This window comes from Anolis carolinensis, chromosome 4, assembly GCF_035594765.1.
Source record: "Anolis carolinensis isolate JA03-04 chromosome 4, rAnoCar3.1.pri, whole genome shotgun sequence".
Classification (NCBI taxonomy): Eukaryota; Metazoa; Chordata; class Lepidosauria; order Squamata; family Dactyloidae; genus Anolis; species Anolis carolinensis.
The window spans coordinates 182933715-182957727 of record NC_085844.1 but is presented as its reverse complement, the minus strand read 5'-3'; the positions used below and the strand labels follow the sequence as shown (position 1 = coordinate 182957727).

General features: G+C 41.2%; 1 protein-coding gene and 1 long non-coding RNA gene across 2 annotated transcripts in view; one reads left to right on the top strand and one right to left on the bottom strand.

Annotated features, from left to right (window-relative positions):
• pik3r3 (phosphoinositide-3-kinase regulatory subunit 3) overlaps positions 1-24013 on the bottom strand; it is a 321047-nt gene that overhangs the window by 225692 nt on the left and 71342 nt on the right. The window contains exon 5 of the mRNA XM_003220270.4: positions 2653-2784. Coding sequence (XP_003220318.2) covers positions 2653-2784 — 132 coding nt within the window. The remainder of the gene's footprint in view (positions 1-2652; positions 2785-24013) is intronic.
• LOC134298382 (uncharacterized) lies at positions 12740-16505 on the top strand. The gene is made up of 2 exons (XR_010005429.1): positions 12740-13299; positions 13391-16505. It is a non-coding gene; the product is annotated as an uncharacterized LOC134298382 (long non-coding RNA).

Genomic DNA, 24013 nt, shown 5'->3' with positions numbered 1-24013 from the left:
AGTCTCCTACTGTAATTTCTTCCAAGGCCATAACCCTCCCCAGCTGTCTTTGGCACAAGAACTGACTAATATTGGGTCGAGCATTGGCTGCTGCTACTAGAGTTCCCAGATTTCAGGCCCAAACTTCTCTTCTCCTATTTTTACGGCACAGCAGAGGACTCTTAGCATAAGAGCACTGCCTTGAACACACTCTCTCTATCTCTCTGTATTTTGCTCATTACTTATACTTGGTATTTGTTTTAATTTTATTGGTGTACTCTGTGGTTGATGCTTATTTTTTCATGCTTCATGACATCAACAGGATCTGCTCCTTGTAACATCACTAGGGTCCATCACAAGATATCTCCAGGTCTTATGTTTTGGCCCCAGAATTTCCACCAGACCTAGCTACCATTATCTTGGATATGTCCAACCACTTTAGTAAACCACTTGCAACAGGTATAAGTGAGTCCAGTGACATGCTATCCATCCCATGACAAAAAAGGCATAGCTCTAAGTAGAAGCCCACAGTGGCGCAGTGGATTAAACTCTTGTGCTGGCAGAACTGCTGACTTGAAGTTTGGATTGATGACCTGAAGTTTGCCGATCGAATCCAACCCAGGGAGAGTGTGGATGAGCTCCCTCTATCAGCTCCCACAAGGATGGTAAAACATCAAAACATCCGGGCATCCCCTGGGCAACATCCTTGCAGACGGCCAATTCTCTCACTCCAGAAACGATGTGCAGTTTCTTAAGTTGCTCCTGACACACACACACACACACACACACACACATACAAACTAGAAACAAACCTTGTGCAACCCATTTGGTATTCCTGCTTTTCTTCTTGGGAGCACAGGCATTTCATTAATCTTGAATTGACAATGTAGAACTAGAGGCATATGTAACCTCCACCTTGCTATTTTAATTTTGCCATTTAATGTTTTTTAAAGGGCATGAATGATGCAATACATTGTAACTGAGTCAATGCAGGAAAGTGGGGGGTCAAACTGAATAATAGCTTGCCAAGGCCATCTCCTTTGTTCTTAGAACACATGTAAAAAGTCATCTAATATGCACCTGAAAGGAAATCTTGCAAAACAGGAACATTTGGCACATTTTAAAGTAACTTGTTGGCAGCAGCATCTAGAGCACTGAATGCTGCCATTCTGGCTTGGTAGCCAAGGAAAGGCAACCAAATGCTGATTTCTTGTCATTCTGGTTAAAAAAATAGAGGGAGCAGGCAATTTCAACTAGGAAAGTAAAGCCTAGAGGAAAAGTAGACCCTCTACATTTAAAACTTGCAACCTTTCATGTTTGTTTAGCAGGGTTTTTTTGTTATTGTTGCTACTGTTTTATTAAAAGTTGAATGAACTATGCACATGACTTCATGCCACATACAAGCTGGACCTTAAGACACTCTGTATGCCTGTCTCTACCACTGATTTCCATAAGCGGATTGATGACTGTGACTGGAGTCTGAGGACTTCTGATGATCTACAATTACATTTTTCAAAAGACTACAACTTTCAGAACTCCTCAGTCATGTTTACCAAGCTCTGCAGAAGATCTTCATCTTCTGGACCAGAGTTTCCACCTGTCTTACATTTCCTATAGGAATTCCACATTCAGGTGTTCATATTAGACTATTTCATCTTCACATGTCAGAGTAAATAATTTCCAAATAAATGTCTTCTTGCTGCTGAGAAAATAAATATTTCTGCATTAGTCTCCTCTGATATTTGCACATCCTAAAATGTTTCAGAAAATAATTAAGCACACAAATGCACTTTTTTTTTTACATTTGCATGAGAACTGTGGGCTTGTTGCCCCCGTTTGCTTTCCCTGGATGGTCACATTTGGGTTGGTTTAAAAAAATGATTATTGTTTTTTCTGTACAAAGGACAAAAATACAACCTCATGGGAGGAGTGTGCTAGATTTGTGTGTGTGAGGTTGAAGGTTCTTCTTGTGTGCAGAATATTGCTATTTGGTGGCATTTAAAAAAAATCAGTGTTTTTGTGCAAAAAAGCTCTTTTCATCGTGCAAAGATTCCTCAGGCATTTCTGTGCAGAATGATTTCCTGAAAAGACATCAGGATATGCAAATCCTGGGCAACAACTGTGAAGAATTCTTGCCAGTGTGTTATTCTTCCTGACTGGATTTCCTGAGTATTAGAAAAGCCATTTTTAGCCAGGAAAGGGATCATAGTATATTCCTTCTGTGCCTAACTCTGGGACTGTTAACAATGTGTACTTCCTCTGGAATGTCTGTTGCCATCCTTGGATCTTCTCAGACCCAAGTTGCCTTAAATTCAGAGACAGCCTAAAATTTTCCAAAACTGGAATATTCACCATGGAAGCATCTTTCCCCAAGAGCATTTACAGAATGTTATTGCAGCAATGGATGGAAAGCTGCATCAATTTCAATGCGCAAAAACACAATGGGCTCAGCCTCAGACACATATTCATTCAAACACACACAATCATATCACTAGTACCAGACTGCAGATCTTTTTAAAAAAGAAAATAATAGGATTGAGTCAGATGTTGCAAGTCATGTGATCAGGTTTTTCTTCGCAAGATTTCCTTAAAATGATTACATAACTGAACTCTTGAATAGTCTGCAATAGAACTCCTCTAAAATATGGTAAGAAACACAGAATGGACATTTACCTTGAACTATGAAGAGCAATTCACTATATATTGCTGGATGGATCACAGGGCAAGGGAGTTCCTTCAGGTAGCACCAAAGCATTGCAGCTAACGTCTGCCCATCAAATGAGTCCAATTCAACTGATGCCATGTCTGAATAGAAAAAGAACAACAAGAAGAAGAGGTAGTTATCTCACAAAGTCATCAGTGAGCCCGGGAAGAAACTAAATTCATTTCCAGTAACAAAATCATTGCATGTATTGAAGGAACCTAGTTTTGAAATAAGATTTCAGATTGTTACGTCAGAAAACAGATTTCACTAAATCACACACAAATGTATTCTTTCTTCTGTACTAAAACAGGAATTCATTCACCCGTTCCTTCTCTCTGAAATACTGTATTTGAAGAATTTTGGACCCTACACAGAAACCAGCATATGGAAATGCCTAGAGGCTTAGAAAGAAAGAAAGCTCTCAGATCCGGCCTCAATTTCTTCTTTTAGGGAGATTAGGAACAGATTATACTCCAGGTATAGATCATACCACAGGCTTATTAGCGACAATTCATTAACCCTTTTTAGAAACAAAATAAGAGGTGCCTACTGCTATGGCACATTTAGTATCCTATTGATTTCAATGCCTAGGTTTCAGAATTAGGATAAGCATATAAACACACATTTGTAAGTAAAGAAGAAAGGAGATATTACATTTGGAAATCCACTCCAACTCTCACCCTAACCCTAACCCTAACCCTATACCTGGGTCAATATAGAATGGAGAACCACATGGAACAAAAGACAAATAGCCAAACCTATTACTGATTTTCGTTAGTCTCCCGACTTGCTGCCAAAGAAGGAAAAGAAAGAAAGAAAGAAAGAAAGAAAGAAAGAAAGAAAGAAAGAAAGAGAGAGAGGGGGGGGGGAGAGAAAGAAAGAAAGAAATCCAGCCAGTTGGACTTTTCAACATGTAGTCACTGATAATAAGTTTCCAAAGGTTAATTATAAACTTTTTTTTCAGGTAGAACTAAGACCCCCACCCCACTCCAATTAAAGATATCACATGATACTAAAAATGCTTCATGACCCTCACATACAAAAGAAAATTGACTCATTTTGAAGATAACAAAATATTTATGATGGGTAGTTTTGGGGTCATATATTTTAAAAAGGATTACATCAACATAAGATTGTCTCTTTTTCCTTAGAAAAGAGCCTATAATTTGCCTAAAAATAAGAACTGACAATTAGAAATGGTAAGCGACCACAAACCAAGGGGATACCTAATTATATTCCCTGTGTCCTACATGTCACCCCTTGGAAAAGAGGTGTGTGACGCAAAAGGCAGCCTCAAGGCCGCCAGTTCCATGGAACAGTTTATGTGTCCAAGCAATTGCCCCAAAAGAGGGATTTCCACTCAAAGGGAGCACATGACAGAAGTTTAGGGACTTTCAAGCTCAATGGCACACAGTCCGGGGGGGGGGGGGGGGGAGTATGAGAAATGTGACCAATATCCCAAATACCATAGTTTGGCCAGCCAGGCTCCCTGTTTTTAATGCATCCAAGAATTTTACAGGTGATTTTCTTCCATCAATTCTTAGAATGTGAAATAAAGCTCTAGGAAATGGGGTTTTCAACATCTAGCATTTTGTAATTTCAGAAACACAAGCTTTGTTTCTTTTCACCAGTCTGGGAATAAAGTTTGCTTTTCCACTAGATTTTTAAAAAGTGTCCCTCTTTTATTCTTGTTTGCATGTCATCTGATACTGATGCCTAAAAATAAACCTATTTTTCTATTCAACCAGATTCCTGTGCCTATGGATTGAAGTCCTCTGTGCTCACACATATTTAAATGCTCTGCTGTGCTCACTCTACTGGAAACCAGAAAACTTTTAAATTTTTAATATGAGAACTGTGTGTCTATGCCTTCACGTCGCCTGTCGGCTTATGGTGACCAATGCATTTCATAGGGTTTTCTTAGGCAAGGATGAGAGGTGGTTTTGCCAGTTCCTTCCTCTGAAAAACAGCTTACACAACCTGGTATTTATTGGAGGTCTCTCTTCCAAGTACTAACCAAGCTGAGCTTGCATAGCTTCTAAGATCAGACAGGATTTAGTTCTTTTAGGTTATTTGGGGCACCCCAAAACGCTGGAAGGATAGCTGTATATGTACCAATGTTTGAATAAAATGCCAGTGAAGCATTGCTTGTATTTATAAATAAGAAGACTTTTAATAAGGCAATCTCCTTCATGAGCAACTCATCTGGTTATCACTCATTATATCATCAATGGATGCTTAAACTGAAATTTAGGATTAACTTCTTGTGATGTCACAGGAAGTGGAGCCTCATGATTTTGTAAGGACAATGTCACAAGAAGAAGCTCCTGGTGATGCTATTAACCATGATACATTAAACATCAACCATGGTTTCAAGAAGTATGCTAAGTATACTGAATCTAAAAGCAAGGAATATGCACATGAGGCGGGGAAAGGAGGGCTACCTAGCTTTCAAAACAGTGCTCTTAGCTTGAGATTTCTCCCACTCCCCCCCCCCCCCCCTAGTTCCCATCCTAAGAACTGGAGGAAAGAGTTCGGTCCTGAGATGTGGCAATCCTAGTTGTAATTCAAAAAGAAAGAAAGAAAAGGAACTCCCAAGCTGTGCTCATGACCCTACCATAGTACAATATTTTTTTCCAGCCAAGCACCATAGCAATGAACATGTCAACATGGAAAGTATTACATTTCCTCTGGTGCCATGTGTTGTACTTTGGATGCTCAGAAAACAGGATATTGCTGTGACAGAAGTACTACCATGAGTGAGACATGTGAATTGTATATTTCAAATGGGAAACACATTGAGTACATTTACTATGCAGAAATGGTTTTCAGGAATCAATTATAATGGCTGTTTCTTGCTTGGAAGCTGTGTATGCCTGGATTTCATACTATCCTTCCTGCAACTTCAAACAGCAATGGAGGGGGTAGGGAGACCAGTCTACTGTAGCCTCTCAGTATTTCTCCTTGGAAGTCTGAATACACCATGAGTAGATTCAGATGAACAACTGCCCTCAAAGAATGATGTGGCTTTGTAGTAAAGGGGCAAAACCAAAGTTCCCACTGAATTTTGCTCACTAGAGACTACAAAATGAATTTCAGAACCGTCTCCCTTTTTGAAATGATATTCCAAATATTCACATTAATTGCCCACCATTTTTTGGTTGTAGCCACACTTGTTCAATAGAATACACTTCTAAAACCAAAGTCTATCACAACCAATTGTGGAATCCAAAGTGGAGCCACTTTGGTTCAATAGTTAAAAGTAAGGCTTATAGCTTGGTAAATCTAGGTTGAAATCTCCACACAGTCATGAAACCTTAACTAAAGAGGTAAAACATCATGATAGGTTTTTAGATACAAAAAAAAAAAAGAGCTCATGTTGGACTAGAATGGCAAGAGCAGGCTACTTCCCATAGCATTATTTAAAGGGTGAAGTTCCAGATTTACATACAGCCTAAGTAAACTACAGTTCAAAGTATGGGTGGACAATGTGTAGTACATGGGATACATACATGTGGCCCCTAAGGCCATTTTTGGGGTGTACTCCTGTAGTTCCCTAATCCCTCTTCAGTCTCCTACACCCCGTAGAAACCAATAGTTTCCACTCCTGGGAGCTTCCAGATGACCCTTCAAAGCTGTAGTTCTCAACTTGTGGGTTCTCAGATGTTTTGACCTTCAACTCCCAGAAATCTTAACAGCTGGTTAAATGGCTGGGATTTCTGGGAGTTGTAGGCCAAAACACTTGGGGATCCACAGGTTGAGAACCACTGTTCTAAAGGCTTTTTAACCCGCCCCCCTTCCCACAAAGTATAATAAAACCAAAATTAGAAGTGGACTTCCAACCACTTTTAGTTTATTTTCTTTATGACATTTATGAGGCTGGTCAACACCAGAAGCAAAATCAGAAGGTTACTAGACACAATAACAACCACTTGTAGTTTGCAAGAGCTGTGATGTGGTTTGAGTGCTGGGTTGGAATGCTAGAAGACCAGGGTTCAAATCTCCACTCGGTCACAGAAAATGAGCAAGTCACATTTTCTAAACCTCAATGGAAGGCAACTGCAGATTTTCTCTGAATGAATCTTGCCAAGAAATCCCCATTATAGGTTCACCTTAGGGTTGCAAAAGCAAGAATACTTCTACCCTTCTGTTAGCTAGCTGATAAGGATTTTTGCAGTTAAGTGGCAGTGCCTGCCTGCCCAAATAGTAGGACCATCACAGCTACAAGTTCAAACATAGCATCTACTCAAAACATAAGCCCTATTGATTTCAGTGGAACTCCATCAGTTTTCTCCTTCAACAGGAATAAAGTTTTCATCCAACCCAGCCTGTTTCTTTAATAGTTCACTGGAACATCATATGACATCTTAAAAACTGACAGAGCGTGGTTTCTTGGTTGACAACCAAGTCACACTGCTCTGTTTCAAGTAAAACTTCCAATTTGGGATGGGGATGGGGTGAGGTTCACTAGAACTAAAAAAAGAAAAAGAAAAAGGAGGGCAATCATAACTTCAGGAAACTATGGCAGGCACCTCAAAATTTGACAGCGTTTTTGTTGTTGTCCCATTTGCAGTGCCCAGTTTTAAGAAACAAAATTGACATTCCAAATGTGTCCTGGTGGGGAGGGGACTTCCTCAGAGCAAAATAAAGAGCCTTAATAGTTTTAAAAGGCTAGAAACTCAGAGACAGCTCTCGGAGGCACTGCTGCTAACAGTCCTGAGGCATTAAAGTGTCAGAATATCGGAAAGAGCTCAGGCACCTCTGTTAAGATTTAAGTTCTTTTTGAAGAGGAGGAAAATGGAAGAGGAATTGTTGAGGCACTGTTGTAAGATTCCTGAGGCTTGAAGAGGAGAAAAAAAAGAAGCCCAATGGACCCCATTTGGTGGTACTGTGTACGGACCTGAATAAGGCTCTTGCAGCATTTTTACCAAAATGTGTACAAACTAAAGTGATCTACAAATATAATAAGAAATGAAATAGGATGAGCCACAGAAAGATAAATGACAAAATTGTATTTCCTTTTCTTATAACAATTTCTTCATCCCAAATACATGCAGTCCCCAAGTTACAAACAAGATAGGTTCTGTAGGCTTGTTCATAAGTTAAATTTGTTTGAAGGCCGAAACAAGAACATTTTTTCAGTGTAACTTCTGATCTGTCTGTCTGTCTGTCTGTCTGTCTGTCTGTCTGTCTGTCTGTCTATCTATCTATCTATCTATCTATCTATCTATCTATCTATCTATCTATCTACTGAACAGACAGCACAGACAGCAAAACAAACTCCACAGCATGCATGCATGCACACACACACACACACACACACACATTCATATATATGCGTGCGTGAAGTTTGTTTTGCTGTCTGTGTCCCTGTTCAAAAGATTTCATCACACTTTCTGTCCCTGTGATTATTCGATGTTGAGAAAGGATTGGTGAGAAAGCTTCGGTGAAGAGCCCTTTTCAACATGCTAACTTTTCCAGGAGTTAATTTCTTTTCCTAGGGATAGATTTCTCTCACTTTCTGTTGTCTCGCCCCCATTATTAACTATGGCTCATTTATAAATCAGATGTTTGTAACTTGGGAACTGCCTGTACTCCACTTTGATGATACTTGCTCTTTGCAAATGTAGATTGCTTCTAAGTAAGATTAACAGACCTTGGAGATATATTTCAATTCTGAGTAGACATGCATAGGACTTAGTTGTGGTTAAGGTAAAGGTTTTCCCCTGACGTTAAGTCCAGTCATGACCGACTCTGGGGGTTGGTGCTCATCTCCATTTCTAAGCCGAAGAGCCGACGTTGTCCATAAACACCTCCAAGGTCATGTGGCCGGCATGACTGCATGGAGCACCGTTACATTCCTGCCGGAGCAGTACCTATTGATCTACTCACATTTGCATGTTTTCGAACTGCTAGGTTGGCAGGAGCTGGGGCTAACAGCGGGCGCTCATTCCACTCCTGGGATTTGAACCTGGGACCTTTCAGTATGCAAGTTCAGCAGCTCAACGCTTTAACACACTGCGCCATCACCAGGGGTTACTCTAGTTTATTTCTAAGTAGACATGCAGAGATCAATTTTATGATGTTCATGGCCAAAGTGGCATTTCCACTACAGTGCTACAATAATTTCAGATAGACATGAAAAGGGAGACATGCAAAAAAGTGTAAAAAGACACTGTTTTACCCCACATTCAGAGAGATTTTTTAATGGGCTGGAGGTTGTACTAGTGTTCTGGTCCTTCTGCCAAGTGATTGCATACACTAAGCTTCTTGTTTTGTTTTTCAATATCTACTCTCAGACATTTTGTGCGTAGTTCTGGGAAATCAACTCAAATCAAAAACCGTATCATTTAATCTGTGCCATACTTGGCCAGGGCAGTATTACCAACATGTCTCTACTACCAGTTTTCTCACGGGCCATCAAGCGCATAAAGCCTGCCAAGGGTTGCTATTTTCCCAAAGGCATTGCAATGAGGTTTGTGGTCACTCTTGTGGTCACCTTTGACTATGAGATAGTGTCTCCAGCTGCTGGGCTAGAGGTTTCCTTTTGGGAAATGCAGTGTACTTTTCCTCCTCCGCCCCACCTTCTTTCTTGTTTTGCAAGCTATGTACACTGCCAAGCACTGAGCTGAAGAAGCGGGTGGAAGGTGGACCTGCACAAGCATTTGAAAATAAGCAACCTGCTGGATCTTCTCCCCACTTTTGATGAACAAATTTCAACATGGAACACAGATCCTATTGCCTACATTTTACTTTGGCAGTCCTTAAGGGACACAAGCAAATTAGTCCCACACTAAAGAGACACAATTTACACTAAGGTCAAAGTGAGTTGCCATCCTCAGCTTTCCTCTGACCTCAGTACTTCCCTGTACTTTTCAGCCAGGCATTCCAGCTTGTTAAACTACAACCAAACCACCTGAAGGAAATAGGCAGTCTGCTTTCTAATCCATGGCAGCCAAAGAAATGAATGGTGGGAATCATAGTTAGAGACCTTTCCTCTCTTCCATCTCTGGAAAACAACATACAGGAATAGAGAAAGGAAGTAGAAAGGGCAAGGAGAACATATAAAGTTTCAGCCCTGGAAAGCCAAAAACTATTATTAAAATGATTTTTTAAAAAAGGAGTCTTTTTAAAAGTTATTTTTAGAAGATAAAACTGAGTTGTATCAAAAAAAGAAAGAAGGACCAAACCGTTCCTATAACCAACTTTCACCTGTGTGTGCTATGTTTCCTGCATTACAATTTATTGTTAAATCCTTGCCAACACCTCATTATTCTATTGGGATTTGATCTGTTTACAGTGGTCAAACTAAGTGACTGAGGAATATGTGGCTTCTTTTGTTTTAATTTGCTGGCAGCTTTTGATCTTCATAAGGTTACCAAATAATATCAGCACTGCACTCTGGTTTGTCTAGAAAAGGGATACTACACCTGTCAGATGAAAGAATAGGAGTGGATTGTATATCAAGGTCTTGAAATTAGGTGTTCTGCCCATTTTGGACTTGCTACCTTTCAGAAGGGGGAAGGAAAACTTTTGCTCCAATTATGCTGGACAGAATTTACCATTGGCTATACTGAATAAGGATTATGGGATTGGCAAACCAACAACACCTGGAAGGTCATGTTTCCCCCACCACTGCTCTTAGACCTTTCAGTCTTCATTCTGCAACAAATGGGGTTCTAATAATGCATACCCTCCAATATTTCAAAGCTGAAAGCTAAGGCATGTGCAGCCTAACAACATCAGAGTGTGGTCAAGATGGTTACGTTAATTAAAGAGGATGAGCATACAAACTAGGAGAAGCTGCAGCAATTTGTTTTTGCTTGAGTCTATGGGAGAGGGCAGCACTTCCTCTCTTCTTCCAGCTAACTGAGTGCAAACTATTTTTTCACATTGAACTCACTTTACAACAACTGAAGACAAACAGGGAAAGTGCAAGGAGGAGAGAGAAGCTTTTAAAAGCAGCTGGAAAAGTGGAATCTCAAACTGGAATAGCTGTGGTGCTTCCAAATGCTGGTTCCTAAATGTGCATTAGGATTAAGATATGTTGAGTCTTTAAAGAATCAGCTTTATATAAAATTTGAATTTTTTAATATACACAGTTTGAAAACATTGAAAGACCTTCCATAATCTGAGGCCATATGTTGTAGTTTACTTTGTATCTGGCTCCCTGGCATCTGCATATCTGCATACAGTCGAAAACATGGCAGACATATATCACTTCTTTAACTGTTGATGCAAACATTTGAACAGATGTACTTCAAACCATAAAGCATCTCCTCTTGTAGGAGATACAAGTCCCATCCTTAGGAGATCTAGCTGCTAAGAGATCACATCTACTGTTGCCTGTTTCAGAATACTGATTCTACAACTTCACAGCGTCCCTTATATTGGATGTTTTTGCTCTGGAAACTCTGTAAAGATTCTTGTTTTCTGCATTCAGAACAGGGAAGTCCTTGTTGATCTAAAGAACCCTTTTCAGATTTCAATATTTGATTTAGAGTGCTTCTCTTCTTTTTACTTTAGCCAAAAAATGATAATAATGAGAAAACAACTCATGTTATTTTTCTGTTAATCCCCTTTCTTGTACATCCCACTTGTAGCTGGGGAGGAGGTTTAATTATGGGATCTCTATTTTTCTTTGTCCCTGGACAAGAGTGGGAGGAGGAAGAAATGTTGCCTTTCTTTGCTCTGCACAGTAATTTTGACCAGGTCTCCTGATGCGGAAATAATGGGTGGCAATTATTTATCTTCCTCCTCTGGGTAGTCATTTTGTACATAATTTCCCATTTTCTCATCTGAATTTAGACTTGAAATAATTACCATAGATTGCCTGAAACAGCTCTGGATCACTGATCATCAAGTTACAAGTGATACGACTACTGAAAGCGAAATAATCTTTCGATATCCCATCAGAGAATATCAGCAATACTATTTTCTTCATTTTATTTCTCCTCCTCTCCTTCCAAAGACTACTGCTGGATGCACGAAATAAAGACCAACAGGATCCACCTGTTAAGCGTAATAGTGTAGACTGGAATGTCTGATCTATTTTACCCCATCTAAAAACATTGGCCCACAGGACACCTCCTGAACTCTCTCAAGGAACTAGTTAGTTTGGGCACGGCTTTTGTTATCCAGTCACATAATGGGGAATTCCTTAGGGTGAACAGAGTAGAAAATAATCAGCTCATTCCTCCTGCTAGAAAAAAAAAGAGATTATTAAATGAAAATATTGCTTTGTGGTTGTTATTGTTTTCTACCTCTTTCTGATCGCACCAGGCAATCCATTTTTTTCACACACACAGAAGCCGAATATGAGCAGCTCACAATGCCACTCTCCACAACGGCTACTAAGAACCACCTTAAAAGCTGACTTTGAGAAGCAGAGGACTAGAACCAGATTTTTTTCCTGCCCACCAATTTTATGGGCCTATTGTGTGTGGTCTTGAACTTTCTGCAGTTTGGAATGGATTCACTTAGATTGCAGGCCATTGGACCCAAGCTGACCCAGACCAGATGAGCAGATGGACCGCCTGGGTTGTCTTCGCTCCCTGGAGATCTTTATTCAATCCTTGACCTTAAGGTTGTGTTTGCCAGTAACCACTGGTTTGTAGCAAGCAAAAGACAAAGGGTAGCATTCATAGTGTGCCAGCACGGATGACCCATGAAGTCATTTTGGTACAGAAGGTATTTTGTTCTGCTGGTCTCTGCAGTGGTGTGACTTTCAGATTGGGTGACCTGACGGGGCCCTGGCTTCAGTATTGCTGGAACCAGACTTAGAGAGACAGCATGATGAATCATACTTTCATCTGATTCTATGACATCTAGGCTCAGAAGTCAAAATAAAAGAATCACTACTGAGGTCATCTTTCTGGGCAGAGGGCTTTTGAGGTTTGCTCTTTGCTCTTGTTTCTTTGAAGGACATTAGGTCATTAGGTACACTTCATCCCACTGGGAACTCAGGGCAAAATGCTCCTCTTCATATCTTCCAGTAGAATACTGCCTGCCATCACTTTACCACACGTCAACACTTGCTGGAATTATGATGGAAGTCTTCTCTTCTTGAGACATCTGTTCTTACAGACAGCTGTATATTTCAAAGGAGAAAAATCTGATATTTGCATTCAGAAGCAGGAATTGGTTTTGGTACCATAAAACAATGGCAGAATATGAGCTTTGTATGCTGGAGTCCTAGGTTCAAGCCCTAGAATCTCTAGCAGGTAATAGAAAATGCACTGTCAGAGTAGACAATACTGGAGGTTAGGTGGACAAATAGCTGAAGCCAATAAAAGACAATTTCTTATGTTCCTAATTAATTTGAATGAATCTCTTTTCAGAATAATCTTCCATTAATACAGGGGAAGGAGTGATTGGAGGCAAGGTCTCTGACATAGATGTAACTCCTGCTGCAATGAAATCTGACCTCTTGGATTATTAACCTTTCAAACCTACAGCCTACTTATTTCTGAGGGGGCTTCTCATCCCAGCTGTGACACCAGGTCCTTGTAGTTGAATAAAAGCAGACAGTCAAAGAGGAGAGTTTTTTGTCTGTTGGACTCTTCAGAAGCAGCAGGATCAAGAGAGAATTCTCCATTAGCCTGAGAAATGCCAAGGTAATAAGACATTGACCAGTCCATCTCAAGCACGATGTGGGTGGACAATTCAGGATGTATGCTGACTAATGAATTTTCTTTCTAGTTTAAGGGAAGAGTACTTCTGGAGATGCTACATTGCTCAGCCTGCCTCCACTGTCCTCCCACTCCACAACCCTGCATAGCAACCTAATCTTCAGGCAGGAACCACCGCGATGGTGGGGGAAATGGCACAATGGTGGTTCATCTAGCAGAGAGTTCACCACTGGGTCCTGCCTTTAATGAGAATTGACTAGATGGGGTGAAACAGCAGCAATCTGCTTCTGAACTAGGTAAAGCTGCTCATAATTGGTCCAAGCCTCAGGCTATTAGCCCTGGGGAACCCCCTCCCTCAACTAATTGGATCATTTGCATATTTCTTCATAACAAGGCTTTGGGGGAAGTATTTCAAAGGCAAAGACTTGGTTTTTTAAATATTATTTCCATTTCATTCTAAAGCAAGCAATCTCACATTTTCAAGTAGCAATTCATGTGCTTTACACAGCTATTAGGAAGCGTAAAATAGCAAAAAATAAAAACAAACCCCCCCCCCCCAAAACCAACCCCCAAACCAAGAATTTTGTGTTTATTCACACTTGTGAACAGAGTTTGGAAATGTTACCTTTTTGAAGGGTCCATCCCAGAATTGTTCAATGGTAGCCATGTTGCCTGAGAACTCTGGGATGTTTAGTCTGAAAAAGTAATTTCTCCAAGCTCTGCTTGTAGTTCACTGAACCACAAACTATGAATCCATTATTGAGAAGTGTTTCAAATATCATGTATTTACTGTGTGGAATGCACATCCACATAGAAGCAGGGATAAAATTGATATGTAGATTGTGAAATGTAACAAGTGTGTGTCATTGTTTCAAATCATGATCAAGTACATTGCCCAATTGTAAACTCATTCTGAAATAGTCAAGTGAGTGCTTATCTACAATTTTTCTACTTGAAAGTAATATCTGTGTAGGAAACACAACTGGCCTGAGACCTTTTGCCATGTCAAGTGAAATACAGGATGGGTCCCTTTTCTGTCCGATGTATAGAATCCAGTTACATCAATTGTAACTTATATTAACACTGGTAATCAGGAGGAACTCAAGACACATTGTCGCTTGAGGCAACAGTAAATTGGCATGTAGAAGTGCTAACTAGATTGGAAGTTATATCTTTTTCCACTACTGGCATTGAAATAGCATCCTCAATAATACTTGAAGGTAGCAGTCTAACTAGTGGTTACATGATAAACCAAGTGTCCTCCATTCTGCTTCTACTTCCTGGTAGCCACCTTTCAAAGTCACTGCTCACTCTGCCTCACAATAGAGGCAGCCTTTCTGGAGATGGCTTCTATCACATTAGCAAGCATTGGCTTAGCGTGGGAGTGTAAAGCAGCCATGAGGTGCACACAGCCTTGCTGTGGCTGGCCTTGCTGTGCACATAAACATCAGAGACTACAGTAAGACATCCAAATCCATAGGACTGGTACTCACAGTTTCATTTGCCTACATATGACAAGATATCTCCTCTCTAGGCATTTGACCCTCCAGGACAACTGTATTATATTCTGGGCTCAGAAGTCTTTCATTTCATTAGGGTTCACTATTATCTGTAGTATCATGTATCCACACTAAGGATCTCATCATATGGATGAGGTCCCATGGAGCGATTTGCCACCCTCTGTGGCAAATCAACGGGGCAGCGGGGTAATTCCAGTGGCCGACACCCCACCTCACCCATGGCTGGCACTTTCCCATCCCACATGGGGGAGCATTGCCATGCAGCTTCAGCCTGCGCTGGCCTCATGGTTGTCTATGGAACACTGGAAGTCTTCTGTGTTCCAAGGGAAGTGTCCTGCCATGTCATGATGCTTCTTCCACATAGCCATGCTGGAAGTTGATGTATGTTGTGTGATGGGTGGCAGGGGGCTCTGAGGAGGAAACATCCTGGTAGTATGCTAGGATGCCAAATTCACCTCATGTGATGAGGTGGTAAGTCTGGGGATGTATTATTCTCACATATGAGGACATACCGTATATGTTTCCACTTCTACTTTTCACAATTCTGTCTTGAAAGTACAACTCTAAATGCAGTCTTTGTTTAGTCTGTCATAATCTTCTGTCTACCACTGGTCATTTTCATGAACTAACAAATCATCACTGGCCATTATATCCGAACTGAGCTGGAGGAGGGTTTTTAAAAATCACCCAATAGATACTGAAATACAACAACAACAACATTTGAGTGCCACATTAATCAAATGACCCATCAGCCACCCGCAAAGATTTTGTGGACTCAGAGGTGGTTCCCGCTAGCAGAGTTCCTGCACAGTTTTCCAACTGGAGTAGAAACATTGACCTTGGAGGCCTCCTCTTCCCTACATTCAATTACTGGCCTTGGCTGTCCACAGGTCTCCTGCAGATATCAGATTGAGATTATAGCTATCTATAATAAGTTAATGATGTTTTGGAAGGCAGTATATAACTATAGGTTTTCATTAAAGAGGCACCATCCCTTCCCAAAATGACAGAGGGAGAACTTTTGGTTGCCACTGGTGGTTTCCTCCGCCCCAAAAGAGCTGTTTTAGGCTGCAATAAAATTTTACAAACATGAAACAAAATATCCTCTGTTCTGATTATCCTAAATAACCAAAACCTCCCAGCTGTCCTACTATCTGGCTTGCAAGAGTTTTGTTTCTCTGGTCTCCATCCAAAAATGAGCATTCTGCCATGAGGGAGATGGCTGAGTGCCACTGTTTTTACTGCTGTTTTAAAGGGCAGAAGTGAAAAGGCCCCGCTCCATTTCCAGTCTGAAAATGGCCACTGGGCCACACAAGGCCAACAAAATGCAATGGATACTTTGCCTTCTCCTTTGCTAAAGGAGAAAATCTCTTCTCAATCAGCAAACTAGTACTTTTGTTGTTGTCTCACCCAAACCCACACTGGGACACCTTCAGAGATCATTCAAACCTTGAACAAGCAGGTCAAACTCAAAACAGTACTGTATACAATAGCGCTTATATGGGTTTAGGAAAACAAAACTTGCATGAGTGGTCATTGCATATTCCAGTTTAACGTTTCTGTCTCTGATTTTCTGAGTCTTATTATGAAAGATCTGTACAAATGTTTGAAAGAGAAAGATTCAAACTATGCTGGATTAGAAAAGCAGTTAATAGAGCAGAATAAAGATGTCTTGGTGTGTGCAGTTTTTCTTCCTATTTAAATCATCAACAGACGCTCTTTGATGTTTGAAATGCTCACTGTCAAACCAGTATAGTCAGATTTACTTGATCCTACAAAGTCAAAAACTACCAGGAGGCATATTAGATAATATCATTTCCTAGATTAATTACTTTTTAAGGAAAACAAGTTTATTTGTCTTTGGATTTTGCCCCCATGGATGTTATGAATCAATGTTTCTTGGGGGGAAATAGTATAGTTATCCAGCTATGTTGATACCCCTTTCAGTACGAGGTTGAGACAGAAACTCAACATTTACAGAGATTCCCATCTCTGACATTCTCCATTGATCATAATATTAAGTGAAAGATCTAGAAGTTGATTTGCCAACATGCTCAACATCCATTAGTCAGACATCAACACCAGTCAGACCAAATCAGCAACAATAGCTCCAGACCTTATAGCACAAGATTCCTGTTGGACCAAACCTCAAAACCATACTGGCTCTGACTGCAGGTTTTGGACAGACATAACTTTATTAAAATTATTATGTTTCAGAAACAAAATAATCTGACATACATATTCTCAGGGTTCTCTTAGTATTCATGACAACTTTCAGATGTCTAGATTTTATAGTCTTTGATGCATGGTTGACACATGGAAGGTAGACACTCAATTCCATTCTCTTCTCTCTCTGTCTGTCTCATTATAGTTAATGTTAGAAAACTGTCAAAGTCCAAATTGTGCAGCAGCGTATATGGGTCAAGTGACTAGTGGCTAGACGTATAACTGGTGTAATCTCACAATCACTTGAGTACATAATGATGCTTGGAATCATTCAATCGATACTGAGATCACATTAACTCTACACATGGATAGAGGCCCACAGTTTCCACAGTGGCAGTGTGTTAAATGAGGATCAAGATTATCTTTGGAATGTGATACAGAAAACAAATGATTCAGTTTGTATTGTATGCAGAATGGATCTGCTAGAACTATTTCACACATAGCTTGGAAACTTATAAATTATTAAATTGCATTACAGACCCAAGACCCATATAATATTTGTTATGGCTACTTAAAAGTAACAAAACAATTAATTTTAATTGTTTTGTTAAAATATGAATGTTTTCAGTCTCTAGTACAAAACACACACTCTCCTTGCATACACCTCATTCTTTAATCCCCCTCTACGTCCTCAACAAGAGATCACAGTGGCAGCAGCTGGCACAGTATGAACCAGTAGTTAAGTCAATTGATAGCATTTAACCATAGGATTGCTAGTTCAGGACTGACCCAGGCCCTGAAGTTTTTGAACCCAAACCTGAGACCTAGGGACAGACACTGATAATGCCATTGAAAGTAAAGTTCTAACCACTGCACAAAACATGTAATTCAAATGCATGCATCACACAGATAGACCATATTTTCATGGTTGAAAATTAAAACCAGCCACTTCATCATATTAAATAAATACTACTGAGCCATCCACTTAAGAAATGGCAACCGACTGTGTTGATCACATGACATAGACTTCAAGCGTAGGGTAGAGATATCTTGGTGTTTAAAAAGGGTTGCAAAGGGTTATCTTTTCAGATGCTTTCTAAGCTGGTTGGCAAGTGACTTTTTTTGCAAATTATCCATATAGAGATGGGCAAAATAGCAAATTCTGTCATGTGATGGTATTTGTTGTTCTCAGCTTTAAAATGATACAGCTATGCAATTTGTGGGAGGAGCTGAAATGCCCCTTTAAGAAAAAAAGCTCCACCACTACTTTAACTAAAAAAGGAGGGAAGATCGGCAATATGTTGTATTCCTTTCTGTTACATGCACTTTCTGGGGGCTTTCTTTCCTTCCTTCTCTGTGTTGTATGTGCCATGTTTTACCTCCTCTCCTTCTTTCCCTTCTTCCTTCCTTCTTCCAATACAGGAAAGGGGGGAGAGGGAAAAGAGGATAGCTGGAATGGCAGCAAAAGGGAGAGGCTCTGGGCACCTCCTTCCTTCCTCCTCCTCCTCTGGTTGACTCCAAGGGCCAACTAGTCCAACCCCCTCCTTTCTGCCATGTAGCAAAAGCACAATCAAAACACCCCAGACAGATGGCCATCCTGTCTCTGAATACTAATAATAATAATAATAATAATAATAATAATAATAATAATAATAATAATAATAATAATATGTTCTTAGTTTGCAAGTGTTTTTTCCTGTTTAATTGTGTAGTCCTTATTTTGAAAGTAGTTGTTGTGCTCCAGAAACTTCATTTTTTGAGCCCACAAACTATGTTAAATTTGTAGAGACTCTACAAGATATTCAATAATTGAGAAACTAGAGTAAAATGTGCTATAGCAGGATGTCCTTCCTGCAAGTTTAATAAACTTTTTACATGTGTTTATGATAGAACCTATTAGGAAATGACATTTATGACCCAGGAACAAAAATCATGTCAGAGTAATTTACTCTGCAGCGCAGCAGCAGTTGGATGGAGTCAGTGGAACGCTGAATGAAGAGTCACCAGAGCCGATGGTAAAACTATATAAAAGTTTTACTGAAAGCAGTAATAAAGACAAACAGACTTGAAGACAATGGGCACAGGACTTGACTTCTCAGCAGACAGCACTCGACTCAACTCAGAACAGAACAGATCAGATCTGATGCAATCAGCACTGCACACACACTTGTGTCTGGACATTCCTCAGTTCCAGCACATCAAGGACATCACAGCTTCCCAGCAATTAACTCTTTCCAGACTATAGTACACTCTGGATGATGCAATCAGTATGCAATACTGGCAAGACACAAATTTCATTTAAACACTATCTATACACAAATCCCACATTAACAAATCATAGTCCAGGAGAGGAGGTGTTTCTCTTCACAAAGAAAATGAGGGAGGGACAGTGGGTGGGAATAACTCTCTACAATCTGATGGCAAATAAACGAAGAACTTCTGAATAAAATGGATAGTTTGATAGTATGTGACGGAAGCAGGAAAATCATCTGTTTTCAAAATGGAGTATGCCTGAGCTGTATGGTAAACCTATTCTTCCAAACACTTGACATGTTCAGTGGGATGAAGTCTCTAGCTAAAAGGGTGAAATGATGTTCCTTCTCAGGGAAATGGGATAAGGCTCATACTCTAGCCTGTTTGTCTCTAGCCAGAACTTGGATGCAGAGCAGAGCAGAACCTGGCATCACAATGACTTAGAGGGATGAAGGAAGCTAAGTAAATCCATAGACACCAAGAGTCTTTTCAAGATTCAGCAATACATAAATGGAAACTCACATATTGTAGGCACATGCTATTTGAGCTACAGATTTGTACACATGCCTTTCCTCTTTCCCTGCATCCTGTTCACCAAAACTGGAGCATTCACATCCTCATCTCCTGCCTGGTGATGACCCCTAAATAATGGAGATTGGGGCCAGCTTCTGATATCAGGCAACTCCGCCACCATACTGGTTGCACTGTCATATGCCCTTTTTCTTGAGAATTAATTTTTTAAAAGTATGAATTAAAATTATTGTTAATTTCAAGCTGTAGTTTCAGTTAAGATATGTGTAGCAGCTTTGGTGATGACACTGCATTAGCATCTGTCCAAACAATCACATTTTGTATGACTGCTTTTGCTCTACAGCTCTAAACCAAAATGTTAGAAATCTTGTGCACATTTCCAGTAGAGTAGGGATCAGAACCTCCCCCTCCCCCCCCCCCCCCCCAAAAAAAAAATTTGATCTGGAGGTATCCAGAGGTTGGCTGAATAAGAACAACGAACACTTAACACATCCTCTGTTCTAGAAGAACCTTATGTTATTAGTTGTCCTGTCTCAGGAGAAACGCAATCCTTCACACCACGGAGTTTGGAAGAAGTGAGTCAAAAGAGCGGCAAAAATCCCACGCACACATACAAAGAGATGAAAAGGGCAGCACTCTTTCCTGAGCAGCTCAAAATAGCCAAGGGTAGTGGGAGGAGATAAGCCCTAAGCACAGATGAATTTGATTTGATTACACTCTCCATGCAACAGATTCCAGAGAGTTGGCTTGGCCGCCTTGTTTGGGATTTAAGGGCAGCTTTGTTTAAAGCTGACTCCAGCTCTTTGGCTATGACCTATGATGACTGAAAATCAAATCAAACTGCCCCAGCTTTTCTTCTAGTAAAACATTTTGGGCCTTCAAAGGGGAAGGCTTGGAACAGATGGCTTTGTTACATAGCCTTTAACATGTGTGGCTTCCCAGAAAAAACCCAAGGCCCTTCACTGGCATTGCCTGCCCTCATATTAGGGTTGCCATGAGTTGGGTTTTTAAAAGTTGAATCTCACTCTCAAGCTATTCTGAAACATTTAACTTGTATATATGTAAACATATGTCAAAGACCCTTTCCCCAAGTTATTCAAAAAGGGCCATACTTACCCTGAAGTTTGAATATGGATAATGATATCTCCTGACACCCCAGCTTATATTTGGGAAATAACCACAGGACTCTTCTTTGAGGAATCAGATGCACTGATGAAGCATTCTTAATCTCCAAAATGCCTATGTGCCTAGTGCAATCCATGCTGGTCTTCCACTTAGTGGAAGTTCATCCATAATAATAATTCCCTTCCCTCAAGACGGGATCCCTGACAACTCAGCAGCCCGCTGTGAAGCATTTGCTCAGTTCTTTGCGGACAAAGTCGCTTTGATCCGCTCTGGATTTGACACCATATTAACGGCAGTCTCCGAGGATGTAACAAGTGCACCTGCTTGTCCTATTTTGATGGATTTGTTTCAATTGGTTCAGCCCGAGGACGTGGACAAGGTGCTTGGAGAGGTGAGGGCGACCACATGCATCCTAGATCCCTGCCCATCCTGGCTGGTCAGAGAAGCCAGAGGGGGATTGGCCGAGTGGGTGAAGGTGGTGGTGAATGCCTCTCTTCGGGAAGGCATATTTCCAGCGAGCCTTAAATTGGCTGTGATCAAACTGCTGTTGAAGAAGCCATCACTGGACCCCACTCAATTGGAGAACTATCGGCCTATTTCCAATCTCCCCTTCTTGGGCAAGGTCATGGAACGTGTGGTGGCTGCACAACTCCAGGCATTCTTGGTAGAATACTGATTTTCTGGATCCGGCGCAGTCTGGCTTCAGGCCGGGGCATGGTACTGAGACAGCCTTGGTCGCTTTAGTCGATGATCTACGCCGGGAACTGGACAGGGGGAGTGTGTCCCTGCTGGTTCTGCTGGACCTCTCAGCGGCCTTCGATACCGTCGATCATGGTATCCTTCTGGGGCGCCTTGCCGGGACGGGTCTCGGGGGCACTGTTCTTCAGTGGCTCCGGTCCTTCCTGGAGGGTCGTTCCCAGATGGTGTCATTGGGGGACACCTGCTCGGCCCCACAACCATTGACTTGTGGGGTCCCGTAGGGGTCAATACTGTCCCTCATGTTGTTTAACATATACATGAAGCCGCTGGGAGAGATCATCCGGAGTTTCGGGGTGAGGTGTCATCTGTACGCAGATGATGTCCAGCTCTGTCACTCCTTCCCACCTGTCACTAAGGAGGCTGTTCAGGTCCTGAACCGGTGTCTGGCCGCTGTGTCGGACTGGATGAGGGCGAACAAATTGAAACTTAATCCAGACAAGACAGAGGTCCTCCTGGTCAGTCGCAGGGCTGAACAGGGAATAGGGTTACAGCCTGTGTTGGATGGAGTCGCACTCCCCTTGAAGACACAGGTTCGCAGTCTGGGGGTTCTCCTGGACTCATCGCTGAGCCTGGAGCCCCATGTCTCGGCGGTGGCCAGGGGAGCCTTTGCACAACTCCGCCTTGTGCGCCAGCTGCGCCCGTTCCTTGGGAGGTCTGACTTGGCCACGGTGGTCCACGCTCTGGTTACAGCTCGTTTGGACTACTGCAACGCGCTCTACATGGGCCTGCCTTTGAAGACGGCTCGGAAGCTCCAACTAGTACAACGGGCGGCAACCAGACTAATAACAGGAGCGGCTTACAGGGAGCGTACTACTCCCATGCTGAGCCAGCTCCACTGGCTGCCGATATGCTACCGAGCCCAATTCAAAGTGCTGGTTTTGACCTACAAAGCCCTAAATGGTTCTGGCCCATCTTACCTGTCCGAACGTATTTCCCCCTATGAGCCTTCTAGAACTCTTAGATCATCGGGGGAGGCCCTGCTCTCGGTCCCACCAGCCTCGCAGGTAAGGCTGGTGGGAACGAGGGACAGGGCCTTCTCGGTGGTGGCTCCTCGGCTGTGGAACACCCTCCCCAGCAACATACGGCAGATACCAATTCTCCTAGGCTTCAGGAAAGCCTTAAAGACATGGCTGTGCACACAAGCTTTTAATGAATAAGAACATGGACTTTACATGACCTGTACGAAGACTTTAGGATTCTGGATGAATGGATTTTAATCTTGGACATTCTTAAAATTTTATATAATGTGATTTTATTTTGTAATGGTACTTGTTTTATATGAACTGTTGTTTTGTAGATTGTTTTATATGAATTGTTGTTTTTACATTGTTTTTAGGCATTGAATTTTTGCCTGTTTACTGTAAGCTGCTTTGAGTCTCCTCGGAGAGAAAGGCGGGGTAAAAGTGATGTAAATAAATAAATAAATAAATAAATAAATAAAATACCTAATGCTGTTATAGTGCTTTATAGTGGCTATTTGATGTTGAAATCATGCTCAGAAGTTTGTACAATATCCTTATATGGTAGATATGCATTCTTCTTTTCATTGGGCAGACAGGGAATAGAAGATAGCTGGGCTGTCTACAGTTGGTGAATTAGGTCCCTGGTGAGATAGTGTATTAAGACCAGAGCTTGGTAAATTTACATACTAGAATATAACTTCTAGACTCCCCAACCAACATAACCATGACCTTCTTGGTTTGGGGTTTTGAGGATTTTGCAGGGTTCTGTCCTGGGCCTGGTTCTGTTCAACATCTTTAGTAATGATTTAGATGAAGGGTTAGAAGGCATGATCATCAAGTTTGCAGAAGACACCAAATTGGGAGGGATAGCTCATACTCCAGAAGACAGGAACAGACTTCAAAATGATCTTAACAGATTAGAGAGATGGGCCGAAATGAACAAAATGAAGTTCAACAGGGACAAATGCAAGATACTCCACAGGGGTGTTTCCAATACAATAGAAAATATACAACAAGTTAAAAACTAGCTACAGCTATAAAACACATGACCCCTGTCATATCTAAACGCAAACCATATTATAGTTCCCTCACTACTTCGTGGTTCGCTTTCCGCGCCTTTGCTGTTTCGCGTTTATTTTTAAATAAACACTAAAATAATAGTAAACAGTAAATCATAAAATAATATTATAAATCCCTCTTTCTACTTCCTTCCTAAGGAGAAGCCTAAGGAAGGAAGGAAGGAAGGAAGGAGAAGCCAAAGGGAGAGAAAAGGAGGCTGAAGCAGCTTTGTTTTCGCCTCACAAGGCATGCGTGTGCTTAAGTTCATAGAACTTTTCGGATTTTCACTTTTCGCGGGTGGTCCTGGAACGTAACCCCAGCGAT